At 40.7% G+C, this 13,007-nt stretch overlaps 2 protein-coding genes across 2 annotated transcripts in view; both read right to left on the reverse strand.

The window, feature by feature from the left end:
• Positions 1-13,007, reverse strand: part of LOC146643209 (uncharacterized) — a 239,886-nt gene that overhangs the window by 167,368 nt on the left and 59,511 nt on the right. The gene's annotated exons all lie outside the window — the stretch shown is intronic.
• On the reverse strand, positions 6,322-12,988 carry tap2a (transporter associated with antigen processing, subunit type a). Its single transcript, XM_085395950.1, has 11 exons — positions 11,911-12,988; positions 11,230-11,344; positions 11,009-11,139; positions 10,691-10,896; positions 9,977-10,174; positions 9,763-9,891; positions 9,180-9,368; positions 8,901-9,074; positions 8,301-8,460; positions 7,947-8,083; positions 6,322-6,733 (listed from the first exon to the last, which is right to left on the reverse strand). Exons 1-11 carry the CDS (start codon positions 12,422-12,424, stop codon positions 6,527-6,529), a joined length of 2,160 nt encoding a protein of 719 aa, XP_085252076.1. The 5' UTR covers positions 12,425-12,988; the 3' UTR covers positions 6,322-6,526.

Consider the following 13,007-nt stretch of genomic DNA (forward strand, 5'->3'; position numbering starts at 1 on the left):
ACAGGACCCGTGGAGGGTGTCATGCTGTGTTTGGACGTTGGCATTTGATCCTTTGGGTCCTGGAGTTTACACAGTGGGCTTCAGATGATCTGACCTTGATCCATCAGATCAGACTGGGATCTGTGAGTTTGAGAGTCGGGTGAACGCCATCAGGTCCGTTTCTTTGAAGTGTGCTGGGTTCAGTGGAGGACGCTGCCATTGGGGAGGTGCATAAATTTTAACATGAGTGTTTTCATATTTCATCATGATTTTCTGAGATATTTGTTTCAGTAAAATTTATGATGTCAGTGTTTGTCATTAGACATCGGGCCTTCATAGCACAGAGTAAAAACCTGTTCCACTCGGTCTGCAGCAGCGTTTCGGTGGGTGAAACGTGGCGAAGAAACATCTGCATAAACACCAGCAGGAAATATTTACCTGCAGAACAAAGCTCTGAAATCAGATTATCAGTATTATTCACTTTAGTGATATTAATTATGTGGCTGTTTGATGTAAAGCACTGCAAAAAACAAAACCAAAACACAAACTGTGACAGAGAATCACAAACGTCATGTTTTCAGTTACAAGACTTTGGGCGTGTTTTTAGTTTGGTCAGTTTTGGCGCTGAATGAAAAGCATTACACAAAAAGGAAAGTGAAAGCATGAAGAGCGGGGAGTTCCCGCCTCTGAAGTGTGGTGATATGGTGCTACAGTGATTAGGCAAAAGCTTCGAGACGCAAACACACGTACATACGAAGACATACACACAAAAACACGTACGTTAAAATATTTACACACAGGTTTGAGTATAAACACGACTCTTTTCTTTTGTGGTCATCAATCTAGGTATCTATCATTCTTTACATGGTTGTCGGCCATTTTGTGACTGGATGTGTGTTGATTGTCAATCTAAGATGGCGGTCTGTAATTTTGTGCCCGCCTGTCTTCGTAACCCGCAGGCGGTACGCGACTCCTGATGGGAAGCAGCCAAATATAATAATGAGTCATGCTGCCCCAAAACCCTGGCAGCTGTCAGAGTTTAAGTACTATTACACTTCAGCGAATGAGAATAAGTAGCTCCAAAGTTTTGGGGAAAAATAATGCAGCAAAACCCGTCTACAGGTATATATTAAATATACCTGTGTTGTTCATAAAGTCTTCAACGCTGGCTAAACTTTAAAGATGACAAAAGTTTATTAACGTTCAGTAGAAACAAACACTGACTGATGTCCGGCTGTGACCTGAGGTGACGTTCTGTGGAGCGGTGACAAAATGGCGACACGTGTTCGTCAAACTGAGGCTGATGTTTGTCGACAGAGGGAGTTGGTGTTATGCTGTTTGTGGGAGGAGATCTGGTAGTTTTCCAAAAACAAACAGCATTGATAGTCAGGGACTTTCCATTAGATGTGAAGGCATTCATCAGTTTCTTTCGTTCTTTGATTCATTGCATCAAACTACAGTCACACCCATTTAGTGGCACCATCGGTTTTTACTTCAGTAAAAGAAACAGGATCACCTTTCAGCCAAATCCATTGTTCTCACTGCGAGGTCATTTAAATGTCCTGTGAATGTATTTAAGGTTTTATTTTAAATAAATGTGGGACACAAAGCATAAAACATAATTCCATAACACGTTTAGATTCATCTCTGATGCTGTTTATTAATCTTTATTTGGGATATAAAGTACCAATAAAGCAACCTTTGGTCTCTCTGATCATAAATTAAGGTTTATGGTGTTTCCTGTATGTGTGTCAATCATTTATTCACCTTTAATTGCAGTAAATACAAAACAACATTTATTAAATATTCACATAAGCTCCAGTGCATTCTCACACAGCTTTATGCTGCACAGTTGTGCAGAACAATGATCTCAGCAGAGACTCAGCAGTTTGTTACTGTGGCGAGTTTCTTTCAGTGAAAAGCTTCCATCAGTTTGCAGTAGCTTCCCTTCACGTCCATCAGCTCCCAACTGCAACAACCTGATCTGCGTTTCGATGGTCTTCAGCCTGTGATCTCACCAAAATGATCTGGTCGGGAATGTTGGAGAGAAATTGTTGAATCTATTTGTAATAATAAAAAGCTGGAATAAGAATATTTGCTACTAAAAACAGCATCCTGTTTATTATAATGCAAATTTTTTGTTACGAAATAATTTGAAGAAAGTTTAAAACGGGAGTCTGTGGATTTTGGAATCAGTTCCAGTGAACTGGCATAAAAACCAAATGAGCTCAATCTAACTGGTCCACAGGTGTCCCAGTTTGTCTTTATCTGGTGTTTCTGGGCAGTTTGGTAAGAATTTCAAATAGAAGTGTGAGTTTGAGTAATACAACAGTGTTAATACAATATTTTCAGTGGGAAACTAAATATCTATTATTTTAATATTTTGCCCAGATATAACCCAGCCAGAGTGACAGAGTGCAGCTGAGCAGCTGAATTACAGGAAGTCACGTGTTCGGTTTTCTGGTGAAAGTTCTGCAGATCAGCACTTTGGGGGTCTGCTGGTCTTCTAATGCTCTTTATCACAGCTCTATTTTTAAGTAAATCCTCCCACCAGCCCCGACATCCTGAGCGTCTGCCTGTCCTCATGTGACCTTTGAATAAAGCTTCTGTGTCAGGCCTCTCGCAGAGTCCAAGAACATAATGAGGGTCTATCTGTAGAGCTGCTGAGATATAGAGAGCTTAACTATATGTAAAGTGAGTCACGCACATAAATCACATTATAGTTATAAGCAGGAAAAGTTGCTTTCTCTGTCTTGTTTGATCTGGTTTTGTTGGGTTTCTGTGAGCTGCTGTGGATTCACACACTGTTGTCACTGATCATAACACAATAAGAAATTTCCCACGCGTGGGAAAAATAAATCTTATAACAAAGAGCCTTGACGGGTGTGAGAAGCGTGGCAGCGCTGCTTATAACCACTTGTTGTGGTTTATGAGTCAGAGCAGTTTGTTTTCCATGTTCAGCTGTTTTTCTCTCACTAGATGTCAGTCATCTGCAGTCAGTCCTCTCAGTGCTGAGCTCTCTGAGAGTCCCGAACTTTACCAAACTGACTTACAGTAAATCACATGTCTGCTGGTAAAGTGCCAGATACAGCCAGGCGCGGCGCTCTTACTCTGCCTGTATCACAGATCCAGGTCATGTGTTCTGTTTTTTTTCTCTGGACTCAACAGCAGATCTCAGATCAGTGCTTCAGTATTTTTGCCGGGACTTCCCCCAGCTGACCGCATGACACAGCATGTATTTGATTGGAGATTTCATTGCTATCAAGCTGGGAAACGACTTCTCGACTTTAATCTTACAAATGTCCTGCCTTAAATGTTGCAACTCCTGCGATCATCTGGGGAATTTGGGGGATTCACAGAAGACTGGGGGAGTTTTACCTGACAGTAAAACAATATAAAAATACCCCACAGTGAAGATATGCAGCTGTTATTACTTCAGGAAAAACTAGATCAAAATAATTGTCAAGAATCACCTTATTTCTCTAAGATCAGTGATGTTTTCAGGTTTAATACAGCAGCACGCTCCTCATGTCTCTTCTAATCCTTTTCTGCTCATTTCTGCTTTGTTCAAACTCACGTTCTCATGTTTCAAGCAACACGTGATGACATAAAGCTGCATTGGTGTCATTCTGTTGCGCGTCGTGCTGCATCGGCTGATTTGATGCATTTGATTTAGAGAGAAGTGAGTGTAATGTTATACTGAGTCCAGTCTGTGAGGATGACTCAGCAGAGTCAACACAGAAAAACATCCATGTAGTTCAGTTTTAGTTGTTTGGCCTGCAGACTGAACTAAATAATATCAAATATAGAATCAAACACAAATACAACCTGTCAGGTGACAAATCCACCAAACGTCAAACTCAGTTTGGGTTCATCAAACTATGTCTGTTAAATGTGATTTTCAATCATTCTTTTTCTATTCATTATAATAAAATCAGTCACCAGGATCATAAATGGCGCCTGATAGCTGTCTGTTATTGTTGCCAAACCAATGCACCAGTTCCTGCAAACACAATATTTTCCTGCAGAACAAAGCTCTGTAACTACACGATCAGTTTAGTTGGATAAATGATTGATTGGTGTTTTTGTACTGGAATAAACAAACAGATTCACTTGGAATAATGATTATAATTAAGAATATGCAATAATGTGCAGCTGTGAAGCATCGGGGCATGGGTGGAGACAGGAGCTCTGCAGGTGTCCTGCTGTGTCTGGACATTGGTGATGGAGGCTTTGGGTCTGGGTGGGTTGCAGGTCGACCCTCTGTGGATCTGACTCCTTGCTCAGACTGGGATCTGTGAGTTTGTGCTTCAGTTCACATTTTCGATGTGTGGAGGGACGCTGCTGTTAGTGCACATTTTAACAGTTTTTATATTTCTTCTAGATGCATCTTCCAGAAAAGTGACATCATTGTCTGTGTCAGATTAAACCTCGTCAGCCTTCATAGCACAAAGCAAAAATAAAACCAGTTACACTCGGTCTGCAGCAGTGTTTCAGTGGGTGGTGCGTGCCAAAGTAACATCCACATAAACACCAGGAGGAAATTTCTACCTTTAGAGCGATCCTCTGCAGCTACATGATCGATATCGTTCAATTTAGTGTTGATAATGATTCGTTGGTGTATGTATTTTTTTTTAAAAAGAGACTCACAGACATAATGTTTTTGGTCACAAGACTTTGGGCGTGTCTGTGGTTTGGATAAGTTTGGCACAGAATAAAGAGCATTATCAAATAAAAAGAAAGTGAAAGCATGAAGAGCGGGGACTTTCCACCTCGGTGGTGTGGTGCAGCGATGTGGTGCTGACGTGATTAGGCAAAAGCTTCGAGGCGCAAACACACACAGAAACACACACAGAAACACACACATGTGTGTATACAATACATAAACATATTTATAGGTGCACATTGAGTCTCCACCAAACACACAACACTTTGTTTTATGCCAACGCTATGTGGGGAATCGTCTGTCATTTTACCGAGTGTCTAACTTTATTTGCACTCGTCAGCCATTTTGTGACTCAGTGTTCAGTGTCGGCCTAAGATGGCGGATGGGAGTTTGTGCCCTCCTGCCTTCCTAACCTGCAGGCGGTGCAGGATTGTGGATGGGAAACAGCCAAGTTTAGCAATGAGTCACACCTGCAGCAGAAACCTGGGAACTCCAAACTATCAGAGTTTAACCATCGAAGAAAAGTCTTTGTTTTCAGATGGACTGTGACGCGGAGTTTTAGGTGAAAATAAAAGACCAAATGTCACTCCTGAACAAGAATATTACCCCCCGCTAATGAAAATAAGTTAATCTAATGTTAGGGGAAAATATGGCACCAAAACGAGCTAAAAATGAAGATGATTAAACTTGTTTTAAATGTCCTGTCGTTAGCAGACACAGCAGTGATGTCTCCATTGTTTGAGTTTTCATGTCATCTTTTATAAATGCAGTGTTAACAAGGTTTCAGAACACATTTAGCTGTGGGCTGCAGTACAAATACAACATACTCATAAAACTTTAAAGCCACAGCGCTGGTTAAGTTTTAAAGTTCATTAATGATCAAAAGAAACAAATTCTGACCCTGTTTGAGTCACCTGACCTCAGCCGCCATTTTGTGGATTCACAGACTGATGACCAAATGGCGACACATTGGTTCAGGTGAGCCTGATCTTTGTCGATAGGGGGGGGGTTGGTGTTTTGCTGTGTTTTGTGTTTATGGCATCAGGCAACTTTCCAGAAACTTCCCTGCCAGTAAAAACAGCTCTGACACTCGGGGAGTTCCCATCAGCTCGAACAATAAAACCCAACCCTCGCTTAGATTTGATGGCATGTATCTAAAATTCTTTCATTTTCATTCTGGGCAAAAAATGCAGTTAGATCCTTCAAAAGCAGAGATACCAGAGACGCGATGAACAGGAGAGGCACCGATATGTAATCACAGAAACCTTTAGATTACTACAAGCATGAGTATTAATGTAATTTGGGTGTTTAGTACAATTACTTATTATTTTTTAATTGTTTTTCCTGTCACAGTAAAGTAACAGGTTACTATTATTTTAATTTCAGCTGCACCGATTTTGTGGCATTTTGAAAATGTGACCATCTCAGTTTTTCCTTCATTGGGAAAAATTTATCAAATGGCGAAAACCATTAAATGTCCAGTGAAAGTTTTTAAGTAAATATGGGGAAACGATCCAGCACATTTAGATGAGTCTGAGATTAATTTTCTGTGATGTTTTTGGAGGGAAATAAAGTAACCTTTGATCTCTCTGATTAACGATAAATGAAGGTTTATGGCTTCATACGTTTGACGTGTTAAACATTTATTCACCTTTATCAAAAGCCAGCAAATGGAACAAGATTATATCATGAAGATACGTATTTAAGAAAAAAATTAAACATATGTATAATTTAATCAAAGGTTTATTACCAAATATTTACAAAACAACATATATTCAATATTTACACAACCTCCGGCTCATTCTCACACATCTGTTTGCAGCAGAGTTTTACAGACAAAGATCTCAGGACATCGAGCCTCAGCACAGACTCAGTGGTTTCTCACTGTGGTGAGTTTCCTTCAGTGAAGAGCTCCTCTTTCAGTTTGTAGTAGCTTCCCTTCATGTCCATCAGCTCCCTGTGAGTCCCTCGCTCTTCAACTTTTCCACCACTTACAACAACGATCTGATCTGCGTTCTCGATGGTCTTCAGCCTGTGAGCGATCACCAGGAGGGTCTGGTTGGGGATGCTGGAGAGAGACTGTTGAATCTGTGCAGAGGCAGAAGGAAAAACATGTTATTAGTACCAACTGAGTCTGTTTTTAAGTGAAAGCAGTGTTCATGGACATCAGTAGGAACCTATGCTGTATTCACAGAAGGAATTTAAAAATACACCACTCCCATTATCAGGACATGTTTTAAATAAATTAATAACAAATATTAGTTGACATAACAGAGACAGAATAAGCTGTTCTGTTAAAGCAATTACTATTTTGTTTTGAAATACATTTATTTTTATACATTCAATGATCCTAAATAAGAGGTGTGTTGGGTTTTAATTCTGTGAGTACACTTCGTTTTGTGAAATAAATAAAAGATAAGGCTGATTAGCAACAGATCCTTGAAACATAACTAATAATTCATGGAAACACCAGCAATTTCACAGAAACTTTAAATAACCTCTACAGTCTTTCTATGGCAATATATAATTTGTCATGCGTTTTATTATTAAATTATTTAGAACAATATAATTCACTAATTGTCACTAACAGACATAAATTGTTAACAGAAATACCGCTAAGTTTCCATAAACAATATATAAATCTATGTGCATGTTTTAGTACCATAGAGAGAAAACAAAGCAACTGTAAAGGTTGAAATACCTAAATGGTGAAATACCCGTGTACTCAGAGGTGTGAGGTTTGAAAGTAGCCAATCAGAGAGCGTTATTCATTTCTCCTTAATGCCTCTCCGGCAGTCCAGCATTCCTGCATCATAACAGTTTACCACGTGCAGCTCTCTCGAGTATTTCGCTGAGTGTTGTCATGTTTTTCATTTTGTTGGGCATATCTAGGGTTTTTTTCACCAAAATTTGTGTTTTGTGTTGTTTTTTTCTCAAATTCGCAGGGGTCACTTTGCTAGAGCACCACTTAAAGCTATAAGTATTTTTGCGTTTAGTAAACACTACGTTGGGGGGTCAAAGCACATTAATCTTTGCATTTTTGAGTGAAAATTTCATTTTTGTGAATCAGACACTGATTATCATACTGAAAACTAAGTTAAACAAGCAATTTATATTCAGTATCCTAAAAGCAATGTTCCCACTTTAGTCGGTTTTTAGTAAGAACTGTTTTCCTATTTATGGATTCCTGGAGTGGTGAAGCTGCGGACCCTTCACTGTTTAATCTCTAGTATCAGACATGCTTGAGACATAAACCTAGAAGCTTTTGTCTGCTGAGGAAACATTTAAATATGTAAAATACCTTATTTTCACTCTCAGTGTCCAGAGAGCTGGTAATTTCGTCCAGGATGAGGACCTTGGGCCGTCTGACGAGAGCACGAGCGATGGCGATCCGCTGCCTCTCACTTTTAGCTAACTGACCTCCACCTTCACCCACCTCTTAGAAATGGACAACATCATAAAATCAAAGATTTAGATTTAATATGTAAAATGTAAAAAAAGAAACAACCGAAAATACAAGAAACATGAATCACACTAACTCTCAAAAAAATGCATTTTTTTTATGCACAGAGTCAAGTTTGCTGTAAAATTTTATCAGACATACAAATGCAGGTCTGCATGCAGCCATGTAAAAAAGCCTGTGAGGAGTGTTCACCTGTATCATAGCCTTTCTCCAGCTGCATGATGAAGTCGTGGGCGTTGGCTTTCATTGCTGCTTCCTTGATTTTATCTAAAGGGCAGCCTTTAAGTCCGTATTCAATGTTTTGTCTGATAGTGCCAGAGAACAGCACAGGGTCCTGGTTCACCACAGCAATCTATTGAACACACATAACACCATAACATATTATACATATAGACACATATGGACTTCTTACATAGATTATTAATATAATTCATCTCTTTCGTCTCCCTCCCCTCACTCCCAACCCAGTCTCAAAAATGAGTGTTTCCTTCACCCTGTCACTAAAGTGCGTGCTCATAGGGGTTCATCTGATTGTTGAGCTGTTCTGTTATCATTGTGTGGTCTCTACCTTACAATATAAAGTGTCTTGAGGCGACTGTTGTTGTGATTTGGTGCTATATTAATTAAACTGAATTGAAACTTGAATTGAATTAGGAATTTACACATTTAATACCATAACCATTTATTTTTGTTAAATTTGAACAAAGAGGTAATTTAAAAACAGACAGGAGACTGACGCTCTAATCAAAGAACAGCTTGATTGATCAGGAAAAAGCTCTGATGATGAATCACCTTCTTATGGAGGAACTGGTGATCATAGGATTTTAGCGGTTCTTCATCCAGCTGTATTTCTCCCTCCTGAGGCTCGTAGAAACGCTCCAGCAGACTCACGCAGGTACTTTTTCCTTCTCCAGATGGACCCACCAGTGCCATCATCTGACCAGGCTTTAGCTCCAAGGAAAAGTCCTGAAAAGAGTGATCAATTTAAGAACAGCAGTGGTTATGGTAACAGAATAAATGGATAGGACAATCACACCCCCACTAACCAAACCATCTGTCCTGCCATCTCACCTGCAGCACTGTTTTGTTGGGGTTTGCAGGATAGGAGAAGTTGAGACTCCTGAAGCTGATGTGTCCTCTCAGCTGATCAGGTTGGAGTTTGCCATCTGTGCTGACCAGAGCCTTTCGGTCCAGGTATTCAAACACTTTCCCAGCAGCCCCCACTGAGTTCAGCATGTCACCAAAGATGTAGGTGAGCGTCTATAGGTGCAGTATGTTAAATGCATTAATTTTCTCAGATAACCAGATGTTTTAAAAAGTGTAATATTATATATATTTTAGTCTAGTTTAAAAGCTCTGAACCACTGAAACATCTTAGGTCATCTGATCTCTCTGCCATCTCTGCTGAGGATCACCTAAAAATGTTGTGAGGCTGGTGTAAGGTCTTATGTTCCAACAATAAATATGTGTTTGTATTCAATGCCTTTTATCTTAAGAGTCTACAAATTGTACCTCTTATTTATCAGCAAATGCATAAATGGTGCCACGGGTTGTATGAATTGTCCTGCCAAAAGTAATAAAGTACTTTGGCATGCCAGATGTGAGCCGTGGTTGTATGAAAGTAAATGATAGAGCACAAAGCATTATGGGATACCCTGATGTTGTCTCCAAGATTTGACTGGTACAGGATGAAGGAAACGAGGTTCCCTGTGGTCATCTGTCCTCTCTGAATGAAAAGCCGACCGTAGTATAACACAAAGACCTGCATGACCAGCCCTGTCAGCTGTGGACACACACACATTACATGGTGTTAAAACTGTAATACACAATGATCTCTGAGAAACACACAAAAAAAAGTAGCTTCTCACCCTCCGTGCAAGTAGGTAAACAGCCCTGACAGTGGACTGTCGAATGCTGAGCTTGTGTGTGTCCATCAAGCAGTTGTCATAGCGACGGGTTTCGTGTTTTTCTGTGTTAAAGCTCCGTACCACGCGAATACCGGACACTACCTCATTTGCAGCTTCATTTGCCAAAGCCATTGAGTCCTGCATCGCCAAAGACAATCTCTGAGGAAAGTATAAAGGAGAAGGAAATATAGAAATATAGTTAAGTATTATTAATAATTTTGCTCTTGATCACAGGGAACAAGAGTCCTGTGTTATCAACATGAACAAATCAATCATTATAGTGGAAGGAGATATGTTTAGAGTTTAATATTACACATAGGAGAAATCTTTTTTGTTTTAGTCTGTAAGACATACACATGCTTTCATCTGAACCAATGTTTCAGAATTTTTCTGGTTTCCTTGTGCAAACCAGCCTTAGACCTATCAGCACGTTGTCAGGTGGTGTGAAAATTCTTATCTCCAGCTCAACATATCAAAAACCAAGGGCATGGTTTTGGACTTGAGGAAAAATTCCAACACACCTGATCAAAGCAAACATCAAAGCTCAAACTGGGATGTGTGAAATCATATAAGTCTCTGGGGAATTATATTGATTCAAGACAGAATGTTGACAATGTTTGAAGACGTTCTGCAGATCAAATTGTAATTCATTGTCTCCTGTTAACCTGCTTTTACCTGGTAATGTGTGTCATAGATGTTCTGTATGAGGCCGGTGATAGGCGTCTCCATCAGTACGAGAAATGTGAGCTTCCACGAGAGGCTCAACATTAGAGAGATCATGCCCATTGTTTTGATGAAAGTCCTCAGCAACACGTTGACATTCAGACACACTGTTCTTCCCATCAGGGTGGTGTCTTTGGACAACCTGGATGTGATTTCACCTGCACGGAGAAAAAAAAAGGTCACTGTGTGCCATCATCAGTCTATTATGTAACCAACTGTTCAGGCTTTATCTGACATGCTTTGTCCTTTGTGTGCATATGTCAGCCTTACCTGTCTTTATGGTCTCAAAGAATCCAATTTCCTGTTTGGTCAAAGCCCCAAACAGCATAACTTTGATTCTGCATGTAAAGGAGTGTATGGCACAAGTCAAGAGACCCCCTCTGCAGCCAGCACTCACAGAACTGTTCAATCAAAGAGAAAATCTGTTAGATGTTACCTGTGAGGAACAGACAGAGGATAAATGTGGAGGAAAAACACTGCTTGCCTCATACCTTCCCAGAGAGTAAAGGCCCATGAAAATAAGCGCAGACAGGAAGTCATTCTCCTGGTAATTACTTCCAAGGATGTCAATGACTCTTCCAGTGTAGAAAGGGATGAACATCTCACCTGAGAAGAGATGCACCAGGTGATATATCAATCAGAATCAGAATATTTTATCAATCCCTGAGGAAATTATTTATAATGACATTCAGCAGTCCCAGAAAATCCCAAATCGAAAGCACCACTTTGAAAATTAGATTACAAACCAGCCATTAGATACCAGCTCTTTTGAGGCTGTTTTCCGAAATTGAAATATTAATTCCCCTGCGGGCGGTCTGTCCTTCAAGCTCGGGTCCTCTACCAGAGGCCTGGGAGCTTGAGGGTCCTGCGCACTATCCGTTCCTAGGACTGCGCTCTTCTGGACAGAGATCTCCGATGTTGTTCCTGGGATCTGCTGGAGCCACTCGCCTAGCTTGGGAGTCATTGCACCTAGTGCTCGGATTACCACTGGGACCACTGTTACCTTCACCCTCCACATCTTCTCGAGCTCTTCTCTGAGCCAGAAAGAAGGAACACGAAATGCCGGGGAAGTACCAAGGGCTCAACATGTACATGTATATATATGTCAGCGCTACTGTTATCTTAGCATCACTACCACCTTTGTCAAATCCTAAAATATTAAATCTACTTACAGATGACAGCCAGCGACAGGAACACAAGTCCTCCAAACAGCAGGGGATAGTCGGGTCTGTACAGGCGGAGGACTCTCATGAAAAGCACTCTCGCCTTCTGTTTCTTCTTTTTACCTTCGGCCTCTTCCTCGGTGTCCGGGATGGTGATCTCCCAAAACAGCGCAGCAGCGAGCGAAGCTCCGCTGAACATGAGCCAGCAGCGTACATCTCCCAGCTGGCCGCACTCGCTCTCCTCTCTGTAAAACGCGTTGGTCCCGGTCTCAAACACCGCGGGGAGCAGACTGTGCGCCGTTATAAACCGAATCAGCAGCGCTTTGGGGTCCCCGAGCGTGAGAAGAGAGACACCGATAAGAGCCAACCAGCGGAGAGCCGCAGAGAGCCAGAGACGCGTAAAGTGTCCAAAGACGCTGTGAAACACCGCAAATCCTGACGCGTAAAACAGCAAAAGGTCGACAGAAACTGCTAAAATAAAAGCAACGACTTTGCGCATTTTCGTTACTGTGATCGCTGCCATTTTTCGGCAACACTCGTCCTCAAATGACCTGCCGTGTCGCAGGACCAGAACGTTAGAGTTAGTTTGCTTTCAGTTTCATTTTCTTACAGGATGAGGGGTTTCCCATAAATCCAAAATACAGAAGGCAACACGATGCAGGCCTGCTAAATAAGTCACCATAATCACTACTGCTGTCCAAACAGGCATCACTCTCTTTAAAACTAACACTGTACATTCAGTGTGTGAGACATTATTCCTTAAAAACAGCCTTTAAAATGATTATTTGCTGAAAGGAAGATTATCAGTAAATCTTTCAACAGTTTATATTTAAATTTAAATTTCACAGGACTGCGTCAGACTTGTCATATGTTTGTCATTTTCAGAATCTAATTATGTTCCATGTATTCTCAATACTGGGAAGAATAAGCTACTGTTCTTGATCCGTGAAACAACTCCGACTTTCAGTTTTAAGAGGAGGGTCTCCCAGGCTAAATACCTCAGACAGCTGCTGTTGCTCCTAGTGTGTATAAATTGTATGTCTACGAACAGGCTTAAGAAACTTCTGGGTTTTTATTTCAAAGAAAAGCATGTTAACTGCATTTCC

The sequence above is a fragment of the Rhamphochromis longiceps genome, linkage group LG22 (genome assembly GCF_057381845.1).
Source record: "Rhamphochromis longiceps isolate RC_006_pf linkage group LG22, R_longiceps_female_GT1.1, whole genome shotgun sequence".
In the NCBI taxonomy this organism is placed as follows: Eukaryota; Metazoa; Chordata; class Actinopteri; order Cichliformes; family Cichlidae; genus Rhamphochromis; species Rhamphochromis longiceps.

Bases quoted from the DNA above. Each gene is read 5' to 3' on its own strand.
- tap2a (XM_085395950.1), bottom strand. From the start codon at position 12,424: ATGGCAGCGATCACAGTAACGAAAATGCGCAAAGTCGTTGCTTTTATT. The intron at 10,897-11,008 runs GTAAGGCTGACA...TTCTCCGTGCAG, and splicing joins CTTTGAGACCATAAAGACAG to GTGAAATCACATCCAGGTTG. The intron at 10,175-10,690 runs GTAAAAGCAGGT...TACTTTCCTCAG, and splicing joins TCTATGACACACATTACCAG to AGATTGTCTTTGGCGATGCA.